The 22,105-nt window shown below is 31.2% G+C and overlaps 1 protein-coding gene across 4 annotated transcripts in view; it reads right to left on the reverse strand.

Moving 5' to 3' along the window:
* Positions 1–22,105, reverse strand: part of CEP290 (centrosomal protein 290) — a 95,495-nt gene that overhangs the window by 24,187 nt on the left and 49,203 nt on the right. For all 4 annotated transcript variants that reach the window (XM_058308517.2, XM_058308518.1, XM_071218998.1 and 1 more), the window contains exons 27-40: positions 19,149–19,354; positions 17,778–17,929; positions 16,596–16,707; positions 15,490–15,945; positions 14,513–14,677; positions 13,418–13,525; positions 13,074–13,208; positions 11,504–11,770; positions 10,792–10,899; positions 9,501–9,700; positions 6,765–6,978; positions 5,750–5,887; positions 3,436–3,657; positions 2,966–3,088 (exon numbers count right to left, since the gene is read on the reverse strand). In XM_058308517.2, coding sequence (XP_058164500.1) covers positions 2,966–3,088; positions 3,436–3,657; positions 5,750–5,887; positions 6,765–6,978; positions 9,501–9,700; positions 10,792–10,899; positions 11,504–11,770; positions 13,074–13,208; positions 13,418–13,525; positions 14,513–14,677; positions 15,490–15,945; positions 16,596–16,707; positions 17,778–17,929; positions 19,149–19,354 — 2,606 coding nt within the window. The remainder of the gene's footprint in view (positions 1–2,965; positions 3,089–3,435; positions 3,658–5,749; positions 5,888–6,764; positions 6,979–9,500; positions 9,701–10,791; positions 10,900–11,503; positions 11,771–13,073; positions 13,209–13,417; positions 13,526–14,512; positions 14,678–15,489; positions 15,946–16,595; positions 16,708–17,777; positions 17,930–19,148; positions 19,355–22,105) is intronic.

Below are 22,105 nucleotides of genomic sequence, written 5' to 3' on the forward strand. Positions count from 1 at the left end.
AAAGAATACTTAAGTATGCTCACCTATTAGCAAAAATGAATATTACTTCTCTTATTCATCAGATATTTATTTAGTAATATATATACCAAGTACTACTTTAGGGGCTAGGAATAAAAGCAACAAATAAACCAGATTAAAAAATCCATTCTTCATGGAGGTTACAGTCTAGTTTATGTTGGTTGTTAGTTGGTTCCTTGGTTGGACTAGGGGACAGTAGCAAAATACAGTAAGTAAACAAGATAAATAATATATACACATATACACATACATACTGTAGTACGTCAGTGATAAATGCTACAAAAAGTAATAAGCAGGGAAAGGAATTAGTGGGTTTAGTGGTAAGTGCCATGGGTTTGTAATAATTAGGATAAAGTGTCCAAGGAAAGCCTATGTAATGCAGAACTGCCATATGTCCTGAAGAACTTTTCAATGTCCTACTGGACATTCATATAGTTAAAAAATTTGTTGATAATTATTTGACTTAAATATTCATTCTACCACATTTAAAGCCACCAAGTAATATTTTAATGTTTCCAATGTACTATTGAATTTTCTACAACTAGAATGACCAAATAAAAATCAAGGATAGACTGTGAACTTTTTTTTGCTGAGAAGAGTACCAAAAATTGTTTGGCATTTTGGAAATCAAATTACAAATGCAATGCCATTGTGACATATGAGTTGCCAATACAACACATTTATAACAGTCTACATTTATAGCTTTGAATTCACATTACTGCTATGTAATAGCATGCAAGCACATGACTATTTTGTTATATTTTCTAGTAAAGTTGTGCCAGAATGTTTACATATTGAAATATAAATAATATATGAATATATTTGTTATTTTGTTTAAGCTATTTTCCTTTTATTTCTCCTTTATATTTCACATTAGGGTATTCATATTGAAATTTTTGAAATTATATATATGTAGTTTATATAAACAATGAATTTCAGGAAAGTAAAGTTTGCATTATGAAAACATTTTATTATAAAACATTTTATTTATTATAATTTAGAGTCTGACAGGATTGAAAACCATAGTTGAAAATCAAATTCACACTAAGATATGTTGCCCTATCTACCAAAATTATCTTCTCTAATACTGCCAAATTTTTTACCTCATTTATTTAGTTCAGCTAATCAGTATCCTTTTTAAAAAACACTGCAGAAACCTGCAGTAAATGTTTGACAGTTATAACCTCTTATGATAGATTTTAGAATAACATCATTCTACTTTAAAATTTTCACTCATTCAGCAAATAATGGGAATCAACTATTTGCCAGGGACTGTTCTAGATGCCAGGGATACAACATTAAGCAAAAGAGGCAAAGTCCCTACCATCAAAATCTGGAGTCTAAGGAGGAGAAACAAAAGAGGAACATACAGATAAGTAAATATGTGGTATGCCAAATAGTAATAAATGCTATGGAGAAAAGTAAAGCAGCATAAAGAAAATAGGAACACAAGGCATAGAACTGAGTTTTGCTATCTTATAAAGGCAGGCTACAAACCCTGTTTACAGAGAAAAAGGTGTGAAAATTTCCAAACAGACAATACAAAAACATTCATAAATTAGAAATGCCAAACATTATGGACACTGATAAATGTATTCTCATTATATTCCTGGATACGGATTTTAAAATTGGTGTTTGCCTCTGTGTACTCTTTCTTTTGCTAGTTAGTAATAATAATGTCTTACACTGGTATGGGCTTGATGGCTTACAAAAGAATTACACATACTTCATTTGACTATCAAGATAATCTTGAGAAATTAGCAATGAAGAGAGTATTAGTTCCACTTTAAGGGGGAAAAACTGAATCAGAAGTTAGTAGGTCAGGAAAAAGCCACAAGATTAGTGAGGTATTCTAAAAACAATCAAGACCAGGAACGGATGTCCAAGTAGGGAAGCAGTGAAGAAAGCAATCTGGAGGGTAAGTACATTTTGATTTTGCAACTTCACCCAGCAGAGCTTCTGACAAGCACATGTGTGTTGGCTCTATGCATATAAATACAAACATTTTAATCAAAATTATACTGACACTGATGAATTTCTATAGCGAAGTAATTTTGGAGTGTACTTTATTAAGATATTTAAATTCTATTACCTGCTTTCTATTCAGTGCAATTAGAAACACTTCATTTTCTTTTCTATTTTCATGTTACTGAATTTATTTTACAGATTTTGAAAATTTTCTGGGTAAATTTTACTATAAAATTTTTTCTTAACCAAAGCTCCTCATTATGATTTTCTTAAGGGGCAAATATTACTACTAACACCAATATTTCCCAGCTTATTTTTGACATTTTCAATTTTACCAAGGTGCAAACCTTTAACAAGTTTAATTACATACATTTTAGTCAATTTTAATATTTCTTTGGGTTGATTATTTCTATTATCAACTTTCAGCACAAAACAGTTCATTAGCTGCTATGTAAAATTTTTAAGCAATTTCTCTCACACCACAGAAACAATCTATTAAGCAGGACTGGTTCGTTATTACTGCATATATTGAGTTTATTTCAAATTACTTTGGTATCTTGAAATAACAGTTCAGTCTGCTGAAGAACAGAAAGGACACTCTTGGGTCAAAATAGCTTAAAATGATGTCTAGCTGTCTTTCCTGAAGGTCAGGAACATCAACTAGGATTATGCTGGGAAAAGAGAAAAATACAGTTGGACATGTAAGGTGTGAAAGGATCTGAAGGAACTATAAAGTCAAGAAGATCACATGGAGATGCTGTTGTATATGTTTCCAAATAGCACTTACATCAGAGGTATCTCCTCAAGGAGACTCTAAGTTCCTGAAGGATAGAAACATGTTTTAGACTTCTCTCTATTATTTAGTACCACTTACAGAATGTATTAGGTCCTAAGTTAATACAAGGTATTATCTCTTCATCAACTACTTATTTAACTTAGTCTATTACTACATTAAATATGTCAATGTTTCTTCACATACCTTTTCTTTCATAGGTTTTATTTCTACCTCATCCATCTTTTTTTCAAGTTGGCTTTCTAGCTTTCTAATTTTCTTTTGGAGTTCTTCAATTAAATTTTGTTTATTATCTATCAGAGGTTTGCTCTGAAAAATATACATATATACCTTTACATTCTACAAATTAAAAACTTAAACAAAATACACAATAAATATTCCAGTTGTAGAAACTTTCTGATATTATAGCTAACTATACTTTATAAATAATGTTAATATACAAATATAACATGTAACATGATAGCAGCTTCTGCATTTTCACATTAAATGCTACTGTAGAACTATAAATAAAATGAGGTCACCAATGGATTTAGTTATATTAATCAGAATGTTCTGAAAGCCATTTTCAGCAAATAATATGGAAAAAATTTAAAAGTGGGAGTAAACCACTACCTATATATATAGCAAAGTCATTATCAGATTTAATATAAAATTACCTGTAATCCACTGGTTAGTCTTTTAATTTGCTTTTTCAGTTCATCATTTTCTTGATCAAGTCCATCTTTCTCTCTAAGTATTTTATGAAAGGCCTTTTGTTTTTTTTGTAGTTCACTGTTCAAGTCATTCAAATTATCAGTTAGTGAGTTTTCTCTATTTTTACTTGTTTTAAGAGCTTCTTTCAGTTTTAAAAGATTTTCACTTAAATCTTCAATTTGTATCTAATGAATATGAGGCAGAGAAAGGTTTTATTCATGAATTGTCATGACGTATCAATGACAGAAGCAATATAAAACAGAAAGTGTACCATTAATACTATTAAAAAGAAAATTTCAATTTCAATTCTCTTGTGTTATTTGCACAAGTTAAAAAAAAGACACCACCAGAAACTACATCTATTTTCTAAGTTAATATCAAAGTAAACAAGTCTACTTTGAGAAAAAATAAATTAGAAAATAATCAAAAGCAATTCATCTTCACCAATACCCAGAAACAAAATTTTATCAACTAAACAAATATCTTATAATAACTGAATTAATTAAACAAGCGTATTTCTATGTACAAGGTAATATTTTTTAAACACTATGAAGCATAAAAAAGTAATATAAAGCAAAATCTAACTACAAGTAGTTTATACTAGACTTCACAGAGACAAGACATGAAAGGAAAGGATGACTCACAATACCAGAATATAGCTACAAGAAAGAAATTCCTAGCCAACCTATAAAATGATAGTAACAGGAACGTTGGCACTTAAAATAGGTATTGTTGAATTAATTATTACAGACCAACTATTTAGAAAAGGAAATTAGTATTACGATAAGAATTAGAAGAGGGAATGGATGTGGCTCAAGCAGTTGAGTGACTGCCACCCACACGGGAGGTGCCAGATTTGGTTCCCGCTGCCTACTGAAAAAACAACAAGCAGAACAAATGAAAAAACCAACTCAGGGAAACCGATGTGTCTCAATGGTTGAGCGGTTTCCCACATACAAGATCCTGGGTTCAATCCCCAGGCTCCTGAACCTCAAAAAAAAAGAAAGAGAAGGAAAACATAAACTGTCCTTAGAAAAGACTTGATGAAAAAGAAGTACTTGAAGAATGTGAGGAATTCAGAGAAGACATTTCAGGAAAAGAGAAAGTTATGAAAAATGGCTCAACAATTGACTATTCCTGTTGACATCTTTATTTATCTAATGGATTTTATTGTAAACTCTTACCATAATCTTTATAGGTACAATGGGAAATTCTAAAGAAAACTATGTAAAATACAGTCCCTGCACTCTAAAGCATTTACAGTTTAAAGGCAATGAAAGGGATGTATGAATAAATCAAGAGAGTTAAATCAAAATTGTAAAATAAAACATGAAAAACAGATTTTTCATTTTACTAGGAAATACTACAAGAAACTTTGTATAAATACATATGTTTTGGAAAAATAAGTTTGTCACCAAACCTAATGACTGCAGAAGAAAATAAAATATGTTATCCAAAAATAAATAACTTAAAAATAGGTTTCAGGCAGTTCTACATATTAAATGTTTTAAGGATTATATGAATTCCACAAAGTATTTCCAGGGGAAAAAAGGAAAAGCTGAATAATCTATATTATGAAATAGCAAAACCTAGATAGAAAATTCTGATAAAGCAAAAGAAATCTGGTGCTGATAAGGCAATATACAACAGGTAAGAAATCTAGGGAAGCGGATGTGGCTCAGGCAACTGGGTTCCTGTATACCACACAGAAGATTGCTGGTTGAGATCCCGGGGTCTCCTAAAGAAGACAACAAGCTGGCACAGGCACAGCAAGCTAACACAACAAGAGACACAAGAAGAAAAACATTAATGAAAGACACAACAAAGCAGGGAGTGGTGGTGGCTTAAGCAATCAGTCACTTCCCTCGGTGCCTTCTAAAGAAACAGGAAGACGAACAGACACAGCAAGTGAAAAACAACAAGGGGTGGAGAAAAGTAAATAAAATCTTAAAAAAAAGAAATCTACACCTGAAAAAATTTTACACCCCTATCTCACTTGTTAATACAGAAATAAAAATCCTAAGTAAAATGTTTCTTAAATTTTATTCTGTTGCGAAGAATAGTTTATAATGCTCTATCCTTTCCTAATCTCTAAGACAATAATCAGTACTGTACTATATAAAGATACTTATTAAAAAATGTGTGTATGTGTGTATATCACCAATAATTAATTAGAAAAATTCCTTATTCATTATCAAAATTACTACGTATCAAAATGGATACCCTTTCTATGGGAATAAACCAGAATATTATATTAATGCATGTGTCAGTGTTCACCTTTAGCTCTCTTGTGTGCCGATCAACTATTTGCTGAACATTGAGATTTGCCTCTTTCTGAGAAGTTGTAGAAATAATACGCTCTTCAGCTGCTGCTGTCATCTCTGTCCGGAGTTCCAAAAGTGCTCGACTAAGTGCCTAAAAATTTTAACATATATAAAGTTTTAAAGAAAAATTAACGTTTTATATGAGCAATATATAATACAAAATATACATAAGCTTTATTACTTTCTAATGTTTTCTTAAAATACCATGTTTTTAACCAAACATAACTGACAAACAACTTTTTCAAGAGAATTTTCTTTAGCAGTTATATTTAATTCTTTCCAAATTGTGAGAATTCAAAATCTTGACAATGATTTAAGAACCCAATATTCAATCAATCAATTTATATATTTTGTTTTCAAATATTCAAGTTTAGATATTTATCTAAATCACTCATGTAATACATGATTCCATGTGAAATTAGTAGAATTTAAGTAGACAAGGTAAATTAGGATTAGAAAAAGATTTAAAATATGAGCTAGTGCAGAAAAACAACATCACCTTCTAAAAAATTTGAGTATCAAATTTGAGATAAATGAACAATATCTATTAGGTTAGACAATCCACTGACCACCTCCTTCCCACAATACCATCTTCGTCAACCACTTTAATCTCTCCTCCCCACTACCATATCCATCTCTTAATCCTTCAAATTGTTAAAAATTATATAGCCCCAGTAACTATAGAATAAAATCCCAGTAGCATTGGGAGATAATAATGTAATCAAAATTTTGTACACAAAACCCACAAATTACAGTGAGGAAAACATAAAAAACAAATTGAATTATATTTGAATTAAAGCCTATTTAAAAGTATTGGAAAGACCCTGTTTAAAACCATAAAATAAGGCCCATACCTTTTATTACAAGAGAGATTTATACTACCATCTTTTACAAATTAACAAATCTTTAAAGCAATCTACCACACATTTTCCCCCCCTTTATGTTGATAAATTTCTACTGCTACTTACTTTTTGTTGTTTCTCTTTCAAGGCTAATTGGTTCTTTAACCTTTCCACTAGATTTCTCATTGTAGTTGTTGGAGCTCTTGAATTTGCTTCTTTTTGAGCCTGAATTTCAGATTTTAAACTCTGTGATTCCTTTTGAGACTGGGTCAGAAGATACCTTAAATCCTCGACTTCTGCTTTCACTTTTTTCACTTCTTCTGCATGGTTTTCTTGGAGTCTAATACAGGGAAACATATATAGTTAATAGAGTAGTTGCTGCAATTAACATTTTTTTTATTAATACGTATTTTACAAAGAGCAAATGCTTGGACCTAAACACCTTACAATCTATGGTCTTGATGCAGGCATCCAAACCCTAAAGCAGAACAATTCCTTATCCCTCAATTCTTTAACCACTCTTTAACCACTCGTAAATTTACCATAAAATTTCCTTCTAGTTTTTATTTAATATTTTTGACAATCATATTGTGTTATTTTGTGGCTCTAGTCAGATTATCTATCTATAGATAAAATAGAGAATGAACAAGATAGCAGTTTAAACATAGGTTTCTGCAAGATGAGACTACTTCCTTTATACCAGGATTTCCAACCATGACACAACTAACATTTCTGATTGGACAATTTTTTGTTTTGAGAGGCTGCCCTGTGAATTATAGGATGTTTTACAGCATCCCTGGCCTCTACTCACCAGATGCCAGTAGAACCCCTAGTTGTGACAATTAAAAATGTCTCCTGAGGGGAGCAGATGTGGCTCAAGCCATTGAGTGCCTACTTCCCATATAGGAGGTCCTGGGTTTGGTTCCCCAAGTCTCCCATAGAAGAAACAAACCATGAGCAGACAACAAGCAGACACTGAGTAAAAACAATGAGCAAAAACAAAACAAGCAGGGAGCAGTTGTGGTTCAAGCAGTTGAGTGCCCACCTCTCATATGGGAGGTCCCAGGTTCAGTTCCTGGTGCCTCCTGAAGAAAAAAGTAAAAACAAAACAGTCAAGCAGATAACAAACAAAAAACAACAAGCAGACAAATGAGCAGATAATGAGCAAAAACAACTAGCAGACAACAAGCAGAAACAAGCTAACAGACAAGGGAGCCATCTGGTGGGGAGAGGGGGAAATGTCTCCTGACATTGTCAAACATCCCCCTTGGGACAAAATTACCCCCAGTTGAGGATTACTGTCCTTTATGTTACAATGACAAAATATATATTTTCAGAGAAATCGCACATATTAATCATTTTTAATGATTCCACAATAATTATTAATTATAGAGAGAAAGCAGTGGATACTATCAGTAGACTATTCAGTTAATCCAACTGTTCATTCAGCATTAATAAGAATGATAGACTGAATTATATTCAGTTTATTTTACATCCAAAGAGCTCCTTAAAAAGGTCCTCAACATGTTGATTTAAATAACTAAACTTTGACCAATGACAGCAAGATTGTATTAAGCTATGATAAATGTTAAACTCTCTGTGACTTGTTATTTTAGTGAAAGATTTAAGTCTTTATCAAATTAAGAAAACATTAGGTTTTACTAAAGAAATCACACAGATCTATAGTTTCTTAGGATACACTAAAATATGCACACCAATATGAATTCAGGGAATAAGTTTTTTATAAGGTACACATATATTATTCTATGGTTTCAAAAATTAATAACAAAGTAAGGTACAAAAACAACTTAAGTACTTTATGTGGCAAAAAAGTAATATATTTAAGGTAATTTCAAAGGACAACTATTTCCTACACCAAGGAATTACATGCGAAAAGCACAAGTAAATTTATTTTCCAAAACATGTCAAGAAACTTACTTACCAAAAATGACACCTCTATACAAAATTTAATATATCAGAGAAAAAAAGACTGAAACAGTAAGAGGTACTACTGATGATTCTCTTTACTCTTAGAGAATAATTTCTTAAAAGGGTATCTCCCTTAAAAGGGTATTATGTTTGTCAGAGGCATCTCAGATAACTGAGTAATGAATCCAAGAGTCTAACAAGGGTTTCAGAGTTAGAATGGTATTATATAGGTTAAATAGTTCAACTTTCTCATGTTTCAGATAAGAATATCAAGGCCCAGATAGACAGTTCTACAGTGATTAGAAGATACATAGCTATAAACTTGTTTTGGGTTTAAAATCTACATTTTGACACCTTGGTTGAACAGCCTTTAAATCTCTAATATAGACTGCTGTGAACACTCAACAGTCACTATGTTAATAATAGCCAAATTATTGTTATTTTTCATTTAACATGTTTATTCAGCCTCTATTATGTGCCTGACACTGGTATCAGTAAATAAATAAAAAATTTATATTTATATGTTACCTTACAATTTTCAAATTACTTGATATATAGGACCATTTACTAACCACTCTGAAAGAATCAGGGCAGATACTTTTATTTCATTTTACAGGTAAGGAAACTGAAGCTTAAAGAAGTTAAGAACCAGATTCAGGACAAAAATCTGGGTCTGGCTCTTGAGTCAGACTGACTAGATTCAAATAATCATGACTTTTCCACTTCCTCCTTGGGAATGCTACTGAGACTTTGTATGGCTGCTTCCTATCAGAAAAAATGGGGAAATAATAACCTATGTTACAAGTTGTTGCAAGGACAAAATGAGATAATATACATGAACGGCTTAGAATACTGCCTGGTACAACACATATTTATTTTTATTATATCATTATCATCATTTGCATATTTTCTTACTACATTTCAAAGACTTACTTTAATTTGATATTTTCAAATTCTTTGATTTTTAAAGCAGTAATGTTCTTTTGTCTCTCTAAATCTTGAGACACTTTCTTTAGTTTGATCAAAAGTGAGGAGAGAGAGTCATCCTGTTCTGCTACTGTCTGTTCCATCTCAGCCAGACGAATAAAATGCTTATTGGTAGGAACTGGAGTAGCAGACTGTTTCATTAAATCCTATGAAATATGAAAATATTAGCCATGGAAATGTATAATTCAATGCCATATTTATGATAAAATTTAACCTAGTTCCTCAAACGATCAAAATATTATACGTAATCTAAAATTTAATGATATAATTGACAATGAAAGTTTAAAGAAGACAGGACATTTTGCAATAAAATCAGTAAACAGCAAAGTGCCTATAAGTGGTAAATAAATATTGATTAAATTAATGAGTCAAGGCTTGTGGTTGCTAAGGTTTCCACAGCTAGGAGACAAAAAGTCATTTAATACATACAAAACTGAATGATCAAAAGAGGGTAGATATGAGCTGAATTCATAAGATGGAAATCAGTTAAATATACGAGAAACTGATAAAAGTGTGGTGCAGTGGTTTGAAGCTGTATGTACCTCAGAAAAACATGTTCTTAAATCTATATCATTCCTGTGGGGTGTAATCTCATCCTTTGTAGAATCTTTTGATGATCCTACTTCAGTTAAGGTGTGACCCACCTCATTCAGGATGGGACTTAATCCTAGTCCTTTATAAACTGAATGAATAAAGAGAGGGGGGGGGGAAAAAAAAAAAGAGAAAGCCAGGGAAGCAAGAAGCTGAAATCTAAGAAACCTGGAAAAAAAGGAAAGACCAGGGATGCCAGCATTTTGCCTTGCAATGTGGCTGAGGAATCAAAGGTCACCAGCAGCTGATCTTTGGAAAGAAAACACTGTCTTGATGATGCCTTGATTTAGACGTTTTCTTGGCCTCAAACTGTAAGCTAATAAATTTCAATTGATTAAGGCAATCTATTTCATGCTATGTGCTTTAAGCATCCTAGGAAACTAACACCTGGAATTTGAAAAAAAAAGTATGAGGTAAGAATATGGAAGGCTTTGAGTGCATAGCTAAGGATTTTGAACATGATTTTGTAGGCAGCGGTGAGTAACAGGATCTAGGGAGGGAAACGATCAGAACTGTGTTTTCAGAAGATTATCTTGGCAACAAAATATAGGGGGATTTCTACTCTGAAAAAAAGACCAGAACTAAATTTTAAATTACATGGTTTCAAACATCAATAAAGAATAGAATGAATTTCTTAGAACCTTACCCAAGCCGTTTGTTTGAATTTACTGAGTGAACTATCAGCCTGTAGTTCTAATTTATGATTTAGAATATGAAGTTCTTCCTCATGTTTCTTAACAATTTCTCTTTGTTCCTGTTTACAGAAAATAAAAATTGTTTTAAATTATAACTCAGATGAATTTACATTCCAAAGATCTTAGTTTTATTATCAAAAATCTTTTATAATCCCTATGGGATAGGGAAAACACAATATCTACTTCAATATTTTAGGCCAGTACATACCTCCTCAGTGCATATTTGAATTGCTCAGCCTGACCTTGGGTCATAATTTATTCTTAATATTAGAATGTTAAAGTATCCATCATCATTTAACTTTTTTGAATTTTTAAAAATTGATTAAAGGTTAGACTTAACCTCCAAAGTTCTGGCAAATCTGATTTCCACTGATAACCAGTCTGACAGATTTTATTTTAACTTTTCACCTCAAGTGATACCTACAAAATCAAGTGGCATTTTTCAGAAGCATATGGTCTCACCCTGGCAGCTATTCCTGGTTTAGTCAGTCTATATAAACTGTCAATTTTACTGGGAGATCTATAATCCAATCACATGGAAGTAAAAATTCCTATATAAAATCATTTGAATGCAAGGAATGAAATACCATTTCAGGGCAGAATATTTTGCATTTGTTTAAAAACATGATAATATATAAAAGAGTATAACACAATATAATATACCTCTCTGGCTTTTTCTAGAAGATGCTGGTACTTCTTTAGCACTTCCTCCTTTTGATTTAACCTTGCTTGCATGTTTGCAATAGTTTGATGAGCAATTTTCAATGTGTGATGAGATTTTGGTTCCATTTCTTTTCTGCCTAGTTCAGCTATAAGCTTTTCTCTTTCTGCTGTGGCAGGCAATCGAAGCCTCAGTTCATTGATTATTTTGTCTCTTGATAGAATATTTTGCTCTGCTAACAACAGAGAAGATTCTTTTTCTTTTAGTTTCTGCAATGATCAAATCACAATGAATTATTAAAGAATATTTTCCCTTTAGGAATGTTCACTAAATTTTAGATTAGTTTTAGATTAAAAAAGGAGTTACACTTTATTTTTCACATAATATTTATAATACCCATGTAATAGTAAATAAGGTTAAATTTATTTTATTTCAATGCAACAACACACAACTATTTGCTTGCGCATTTTATTTAGTTATAAGAACATGATGTCTTAGAAATGTCATTGTTGTGATGAAAATGAAATTTAATTATAGTCCTTTCCTTATTTAGATACTGAAGTTTTAGAATTAGAAATGTGTGGTGCTAAATTTAGAAGAAAATATAATAAACCATTTCTTTTATTTAGGTCCATTGACTGACAAACCACTAGAAGGATAATTCATAAAAATCAGCTAAGTACAAAAATTGAAACTTTAATGGCCCAGGTAAAAGAATCACCATTATAAAATCTGTAGTTTATTAAAACAAAACAGAAAGAAGAGATCTTTACCTTCTAGTAGGGTTAAAGTAGATATTTTAAATCAAGGAACTTGGTGGTAATTCACATAAATGATACATCTAGTTATAATTACTGAAGAAAATCTAAGTTTCCTTAATTGATTGAAAAATGTAAAATTTTACTTGTAAAACTATTTTTAAATATATTTATAGTTAATATACTTAGAAAATAAAATGAAGAGCATATTCTGTTTGTATTCTTTTTTTTATAATTAAGAATGCGGATTTGTTCACCTGTCAAATTCAAGACAAAACTAATAATTTCTAGTTTATCTTCTCAAACCCTTTAAATCACCCCAAAAAATGAATGAAATGAAAATTCACAAATTCACACATAGAGCTTACAAGATGTACTTCAAATTAAGCAATAAAAACAAGGATAAAAAGAATCCATTCTTGATTCTACAGGAGAAGGTCACCTTTATTGTTCATAAAATTACAATCAAATATTCTTTCCTTTCATGCTCACCATTACTAACTTATTAGTATGCCCTGAAGTGAAAACTAGTGTTATTAAAAATATGGGGGTGTGGGGTATAAAAGAACCTCTTATACTTTTTAATGTAACATTTTTTGTGATCTATGTACCATATAAAAAAGACAATTTAATTTAAAAAAAAAACTAGCCATAACTGCTGTTCCTTATTGGCAACTAGAAACACTGAGAGAGGGAAAAGAGAATGTAATTAGCTACAGATGCTATTCATCATTCTATGCTTAATAAATATTGTTTAAAAAATTCCACAAGTATACCCACAATACACTGTTAAAATGCAACCTCTTCTAATTACCTCTTCTAATGATTTGCAAGTTGCCCGTGTTTCTAGGATTATTCGAACATTCTCCTTTATTTTTCTCAGAGCAATCTCGAGTTGATTTGGAAGGGGCAAACTAGGGTCTGGCACTGATCCTGTAGCCTCTTCAAACTGTTAGAAAATGGAATTTTTAAAAAAAATTAAGAATAACTATTAATTTTTACAACTGTTTGAGAAAAAATATATTAAATCCTATTTTTATATGTTAAATATAAAAAATATAAAATAACATCAATTAAAATTATATCTGATTTTAGAAAATATTTCTTTTGATTAACATTGTAGGCCATGCTAGTATAGCAAACAGGTTTAATTCATACCTTTTGTGCTGTAGTTAGTATTTCACTTTGCTGACGATCAAAAGCATCTAGCTGACGTTCCAGCTCAACTTCTCTTTGATCCCAAGCCATTTGTCTTTCTTCATGAAACTGAAAATGGCAATTTGTGTCAGACACACACACATAGACTCACCAGGCATATAACAAGCACTTTAAATACATTTTCTTATTTAATCTTCACAACTCTTGGAGGTCATTATTATTTCCATTTTATGAAAAGAAATAAACTTAGAGAGGTGAAGATCACAGAATAAGGCAGACGTGGAGTCCCAGGTTTTTGACCTATTCATCTATCCGTCCATCCATTATCCACTCATCCATCATCTATCCATCCATTCATCCGTTCATTTGGAATATATGTAATGACACGTATATGCCAAGCACTATTCTAGGCAATGAACATGTAACAGTGAACAAGATCAAGTCCCTGTTAGCAAGGAACATATATTCTAGTGAGGGAACATGTCTAATAAACATATAAGTAAATAGGTAATACGTTAGATAGTGACAACCATCATGGAAAAAAATGAAGCCAGGTAATCTCCACTTCAGAAATCTTGATTCATTGTTGCATATCCCGTGGTGGTGAAGGCTACACTGATAAAGCAAGGTATTTGAGCTAAGACCTGAAGACAGTGAAGGCATTAACAATACCGGCATTAGGGATAAGAACAATATAGGCAGAGGGAACAACAAAAGTGCTGGGGCAAGCATGTGCTTGGTGAATTTCCTCAGCCTCCAAAGTGTTTGTGCTTTCTTCTAGACCCAGCTGCCTTCTCCTACTTTTTCGATTCAGGGCAGCAGAAACTTGTTATCTATAAAAGGTCAAATAACTAATATCAAAATAAAAATCAACTTACCAAATAGGTCATGTCCCTTTTAAGTTTAAGACCACTATTATAACAACTCAATAAGTATCCATTTTTAAAATAGTTTAGAAAATAAGAAATGGAATAATTTATTACACATCAATAATAGAAGTCATATTCAATTAGGAGAATAATGTAAGTCACTCATGAAATGCTCTTAGGTATAAAATCTTAGCAACAAAACACCAAAATAAATATAAAATGAAACCTTGTTCTGCTGCACAATTTCTTCCTCTAGATTACTGATTGTTTGTTCATATTCAGAAATTATATTATTTAAATATTTTATTTCTTCTTTATCCTTGACTAATTCTCGATTTAATTTAAGCTCTTGAAGACGATGTTCTTCTATTTTCACATGCCAATTGATTACCTAAGATTTTAAGAATTACATATACAAATATCAGTTCTGTATAAATAACACATTTCTCCATTGATCTTAATGATTAATAGAAACTGATGTACAACATTTTATAATAAAATAAGATAAAAAAATATCCTTGGTAAACTACATGGCAAAGTTTATTTAGGGATTTCATAGACTCATTTCTAAGAATATATGGGATCTTAATATAAAGTATTCTTCAAATTATGCTGGAATGAATATCACTCCTAATTAATATTCACTTTCGCACTTTTATCGAACACTATAAACAAAGCACTGAAACACTGGTTTTACTTTAAAAAGCAATAGAAATTTTAAATACTCCTGGACTACAGAGTAAGATTCACTTGCAAGAGAATTATATTTCATTTGATTCTTTTCAAATGGAGGTAAAGAAATACATATATTAAAAAATAAATGAATCTACTATTAAATAATTTTAAACACTTAAAATATATGAAAAGTAGAATTCAACTATCTGATAATCATAATTAACAATTGCTAAAAATAATTAGTAATTAGTATTTAGTTAACATAAATGAACTTTTTTAAGTGTTTAAAATACTTTGCTATTTTACAATGTAAGCATTTGTACTAACATCTTTGGTTATAAAAGTCTCCTTTTTTTCTTTTACAAATAAATAATGCACATTCAAATAGACAAAATTTCTAATTTATAAAACTAAATTAATGAATTATAATTGGATTATTGGTCATATATTAGGAATTTTTCATGTTAGACAGCTTATAATTATTTAGTGACTATTTTGGAAGTACTAGACTTAAAATCAATGTTTTACCTTTTGGGCTCCCCTAGCATCCTTTAAAGTGCTTATTAACTCTTCAAGGCCCTTTAACTTTGATTCCATCTCCAGTGTTTTATTCTCCATTTTTCTACGTTCTTCTTGAGAATTTTTCATTTCTTGCATTATTTTAAGTTTGTCAGTTTGTAGTTGAATCATTGTTTTAGAGAATTTTTCCTGTTGTGCCAATGGTAAAGCTCCACTAAACTGTCGTCGAAGAGATTGAACTGTTTGACGCAGATGCTTTGCTCTGTTTCTCCCTTCCAAGCGAGTATAATAGAGAGCCTGCTCTTTTTCATCAAGTTTCTGTTCTAAACGCAAACTAAAGGCCTCCATCTTCTGCAGTTTCGATGTAACCAACTCCAACTTACCAAGAGCAGTAGCCTCACTAATTTGAAGAGAGACAATATGTTGATGTAACTTGGCAATTAGTGCCTTTTCATCAGATTGTGCCTAAAATTAAAAAATACATATTTGTAGTAAGTTTCAAGTTTTTTCAATGAAACATATCATGGATCTAAAAACACAAGTTACTAAATAAAAATTTTATATACTGTGGCAAATTAGATCCTATAAAAATCTAACCTTGCTTTATTCCAAATTATTAGCAAAGAGTTGTGAAAAAAAAAAACCTAGAATCAAACATGTTTAAAATCCAAATCTGGCTTATAAGTATGTAATAGTTAAAATATTACTGAGATTTTTTAAACTTATATATGCAAATAACAATGTTGATATCATACTGATGTGGATGACACATGATTATTTTTTTAATCCAAAAAAAAAATTCTTATGAAGTGAGAATATATGAAAAGCTACATATAAATACAAAATACACTTGTTATGGAAGATTTGCTACTTTTCCTCAGAGTCTTAACTTTTATCAGTAGTCAGAATAACACATCTGTAGACATTAAAATGCTCTTCTGGCTTATATATGGTATTTCAAATTAAATAATTTTCCTAATCAGGTTCCAATTTAGAAGAATAGGAGACTCTGATTAGCATATCTTCTGATTAAAACTCTAAAATCAACTCAATATCTAATATAAATTTAGGGAAAAAGTAGACTATAGCCTTATAGGTGACAATACTACACATACCTGATAGTCTAACAGTTGCACTCTGAGGGACTCTACTTCCTTTTCCCTGGACTGTTGTTGTGCATTCAAAATTTCAACTTGTCTTTTGGCAATATCAGAAATCTCTCTCAATCTAGAAAGTGATAAAAATATTTCAGCAATGATTAAGTACATATTCTAAGTAAATACCAGAATTTCACATTTTTAGACCCCTGGAAAAGCCACTAGTTTCCAGCATCTCTTCTTTGCATATAATACTAGAAGCAAGGTTTCCTAAACTGTTTCATGAAACATAATTCCACAAGAAGTAAACAAAGATTCTGTGAAAACTCCTTTCCCAACCTCCCTTCCCCTTGAAAATCCATAATGCACAGTATCATATTAAGAGCACTTCATAGTGAAAAAGGCTAGGAATGAAAGGACTATGAAGTCTCCAATACAGTGGTTATAAATTTACAGGTAAGCCATAAAAAACATTTTTACTAATTATCTGTGCTAGACAGATTAACTCAATGCTCCTCAAACTTTCCACTTTTCTATTTAAGTAGTACCTAATTACAAAAGAGAGTGAGCACACAGCACCTACATGGCATACTGTATTTGCTTCTTTGTATGTATACAAATATATATATATTTTGTGTACTAAGCTAGCTGATGCTGTTTCCTTATATAAAATGAAAGCAACCAGGGTTAAGTATAATTGTATTAGTTAATATGTTTAGTATCTAGCACAGTACCTAATATATAGAATATGTTCAATAAAAGTAAATTAAATCCAAATCTGTTATTTCTTTTCATTTTTTTTTTACAGCAATCTTATGAAACTGGTAGAAGAGATACTTTGACACCCTTATTAACATAAAGAAACTTAAGGTTAAATAAATTAAATGATCAACCTTCCTCTCACCCCCAAAAATTAAAATGTGGAAAAAGTATGCCTCATACGGTCTTGATACCAAGTTCAGTGCTTTCCACAATACTAGACAGGGATGTGAAAAATGAGAATCTTCAGAGGTTATTTCCTCCTCAACATATTATTTACACCTGTTAAATATCAATCTTGTTAATAATATTTTAACCCTAGTCTTATAAAAATAAACTAGTATCAGTTGCTACTAATTGTGCCCTTCTAATTAGGTTTTTCAAAGACAAATTAGAGCAGGTATGTCTAATCAAATGACTAAAAAGTCTGCTCCCACTTACTTTGACACCTCAACTTTTAGTTCCATTTCACTCTTTTCTAATTCTAGAATCCGTTGTCTATCAGCATCACTTACTGCCTTGTTCACACTATCAGCCAATTCATCTCTTAACATCTGTTCCACCTTCTGTGCATCCAAATTGATTTTGGTAAGCTGAAAAAAGTGACATGGAAAAAAATGTTTAGATACATTAGTTTTTGGCAAACTTTTCCCAGTAATTTAGCTTTTAGAGTACCAAATTCCCCTTTACTTTTCACTAATCCAGATACTGAATTTGGGGTCATGATGTTAAAAACAGATGGATAATCTGAAGAAGAGACTGAAGAAGAAAGAATCAGAAACCAATTTTGGAAATTCTCATTATATTCCAATCCATTAAAATTCATTTATTTTAAAAATTCATTAATACATATGAACTTCTGATATTTTTAAATTGCTTGGAATGCAGTATATTCAATGTATTTTACTTCATTAGTATCATCTGTAAATAAATCCAAATGAGTTAAAATCTTAATATAGATTTAGTCACTCAGTTAAAATAAGCAAAGATGATATATATGCTTTGGAAAATATATTATTTCTCCAGGAAAACAAATGAAAATTACAAGAGTGCTATTTTATCATAAATTGTTGAATATTTACAAACGATATTTATGTCCAGGCAGTTTTTGTTGTTGTTGTTGGCTTTTTTTTTTTTTTAGGTACCAGAATCAGGAATTGAACCTTGGACTGTGTATGTGGGAGGCCAACACTCAACCACGGAGTCACATCGGCTCCCCTGAGGTGGTTTTCTAGTCTGTTTGCTCGTTGTTTTGCTCATTGTTTGTTTTTTGTTTTCTTTAGCAGGCACCAGGAACCAAACCCAGGACTTCCCATGTGGGCGGTGGGTGCTCAACTGCTTGAGCCACATCAGCTCCCTCCAGACAGTTTAATGATTCTGACTACACCTACAAAGTCTAAAACTTCCTTCTAGAATGTAAATCCCCTGACTGTAGGAATTCATGTCTATTTTGCTTCTGCTATTGCCTCACCCACCCCCTGTGCACTGTCTAGAATATAAATGGCACTCAATAAATATTTATTAAATGAATAGATGGTAGGGGAAGGCATTTATTATTAAACAAACATCTTTTTCTTTTTTTATCCATTAAATCCAATAATGTAAAGTTTGAGAAAGAAGACTCATTCACAGAAATATCTTTCTCTTAAAATACTTCAAATTTTAAAAGAAACCTTTTTATTTATTACATGAAGCACAAGCACTATATTAATATGCTAGTTCTGAGATACAATCAGATTTTTTAATAATAATACAACACCTACCAAGGTAACTCTTTATTCTCTAGTTGGCAAAAAAATTATAATATCAAACCTCTGCAAATTTGGTTTCCAATTCAAAATTACGTTCTTCCATTTGCTTTAATGAAATCCTTAAGTGTTCATACATTTTTTGAGAATGTTCAGCCCGCTGTCTTTCATTTAATTCCTTCATTTCCAGCATAGTGATTTTTTTGGAAATAGAGACAATCTCACTGTTGGTTACTGATTTCTTTGCTTTGTCCATGTGAGGGCCATTTCCTACATGCAACAAAACAAAGTCAATCTCATGCTGTGTACATCAAAATTATATCCCAACTATACAGAAGTGAAAATAAACTACATCAACACAGATGAATTTTAAAAACATAATACTTGTTTATTATTATTATTACTGGAATAATGAAAATGTTCTAAAAGTGACTGAAGTGATGAACGCACAGCTTTGTGATTATAACGAATACCACTGATTCTACATTATGGATGGTTTTATGCTTTATTAATATGTATCAAGAAAATTGATTTGTTAAAAAAACTACATTCCATATATTTTAGATTTCCTGTATAAGAAGACAATATAGTTCCATAAAAAGCAACTGAGCTTTCTAAATTATGACAGACCTGTATTCTCATCTTAGCTCTGTTACTTCTTGCCAACATAATAGTGAAGAGTCCATTTATCTCTATAGAACTTATATTCTACATCAGTCAAATTATAAGAAAAACTATTCCTCATATGATCACTGAAATAACATAGGCAAAGACTTAGCATGGGAGGTATCAAATAGAAGGAACCAAAAATGGTAAATATATTTTAACTATAGGAGATAAACTGTATGAAAAGTACAGTGAAGCAGCACTACTTTGTCAATGTACAGGTAATGCCATGACTTTTAAAGTCCCACATACTCAAGCTTGAAAGTGTAAACATCTGATCAAGGAATATCTCCAAATATGATTTTCTCTAACCATGAGTATTATTTGACCTTTGCACACATCTAATATCAGTAAAATATTTTTCACTCTCTTACTAGTTTTATATATAGTTGTATGGCTTGTCTTTGGATACAAAAGTCTGTGGCTAAATGAAAAGAGAGCTAAAAGCCCCCAATTTACCATGAAAAGGCATCACATAGGAGTGTCATTAGTTATTTAATCATTTCAGTAAGGAAAAAACAAAACTTATCCCTTTGCTTTGCATTTCAGGCATTATCCAGAAAAAAAATATTTTGATAAAGAATGTCTTATTTTTTAGAGAATCTATTTAAATTCATGTTTATGAATCTCAATTATTTAAAAGAACTAACCAGTGATTTACCCTGCAAATAGCTCTTTAAAATACCAATAATGCCACCCCTCTACTTCTCTGATTTTATAAGTTTGAGTTTTGTAACTGAGTTTTCTCAAAGTTATATACATTTTGGGGGGGGGGGGGGAATTGCTTTGGTGCCTGTATCAGTCTCAAAAAGTACTTATGCACGTATCTTTTAAAAATACACAATTTTGGCATAGCTGCTGAAAGCAATGAACAAGTAACTAAAAATAAAAGATAATAAAGAGAAGCTAAAAGCTTTAGTATACCAGTCCATTATGAAATATAAAGACTCATAAAGGCAACCCTCAGCACCATGATGGAAGAAAATACCTGCCCTAAACATAGATACATGGAAAACATAAAACCCTTCCCCCTCTTCTATACTATGCTAAATTCTGATGATGAAGAGAGATGTCACAGAGGCTGAAGCAAGTTAATCATCAACATGGTCTTATATTTGGAGATTTCTTAGCAAGAGGGAAGGGCACAAGAACCCAATATCAACAAATTCGTGGTGAAAATGCTAATGTAATTACCCTTTTAAACAAAGATATCAGGGCAACAGAAAATAAGAGAAAAACTTCAGTGATATAAAGCCAAGTACGGGAGATATATCAATATTATAAAATTAAGGAAATAATTAGGAATTTAAGGAATTTAAATAGGGAATTCAGCACTTACTAAAAGGAGAGAGAGGGCAAAAAAATGAGAACCTACTAAAATTGTAGTTAATAGCCTTTTACATCTTAGTTGAAATGGTATCTGCTTTCATACAGGAGCTACATGGGATTCAATTCATACTTAATCTTTACTGAGTTAAAAATTACACTTCCAAATGTTAGGCTTCTCTAAACCACATGTGTCAGTCACCAATTTAATAAAACAGCTGCATTTAGTGATAGAAACCTTGAAAAGCATTAGAGTCCTAAGATGTGGAAAACAAAAACACCTTATCCAAAGCAACAAATTTTTTAAATGATAAAGCAAAATGCTAGTGAGATAAAATTGTTGACATAAAATAAAGTGACATAAAGTGATATAAATTAGGGTAACCATTTGAAAAACATATGTGAAAAACCCTAGCAGGATCCACAGAGATTTTAATATCTTCTGATAAAGTACTATCTTTCCTAAATACACATCAAGATGATCACTGCAGCATTTTAAGCAACAGCAAAAGAAAATCTAGTGATTTAATCACACAAGGAAGTTTGATATTACATGAAGAGCTACACTTATAAGTATGAGGGATAATACTGAAAATATTCTTATATCTACTAAATGAATACAGCATATAATTAAACAATGAGCCTGATATAAAGTACAGCCAATTCTCATTATTTGTGGTAGTCATGTCCTACACAGTTACTGCAACATTGACCTAGTGAATACTAAGCCTTTGTCCCTTGGGTAAAACAAGATTAGGTTCCTGCAATGGTCACATTTCAGTCAATCAACAAACATCAAACCTTGTTTTATGTATGTTTCTGCTTAGACCCCTTAATATGTATTGTTGGTTCATTAATACTAGACTCATAGCACTATAACTCATCCTTGAATGAAGCTTATCTAACAGATATATTTTCTCCACAAGGTACATCACAGCCTTCTTGCATCTAGAACACTAGGTAACACTTCAGTACAATATTTGTTGACAATTTTAAAGTGAAATAACCGATATAAAGCATAAAAATGCA

Source organism: Dasypus novemcinctus, chromosome 12, assembly GCF_030445035.2.
Source record: "Dasypus novemcinctus isolate mDasNov1 chromosome 12, mDasNov1.1.hap2, whole genome shotgun sequence".
Lineage (NCBI taxonomy): Eukaryota > Metazoa > Chordata > Mammalia > Cingulata > Dasypodidae > Dasypus > Dasypus novemcinctus.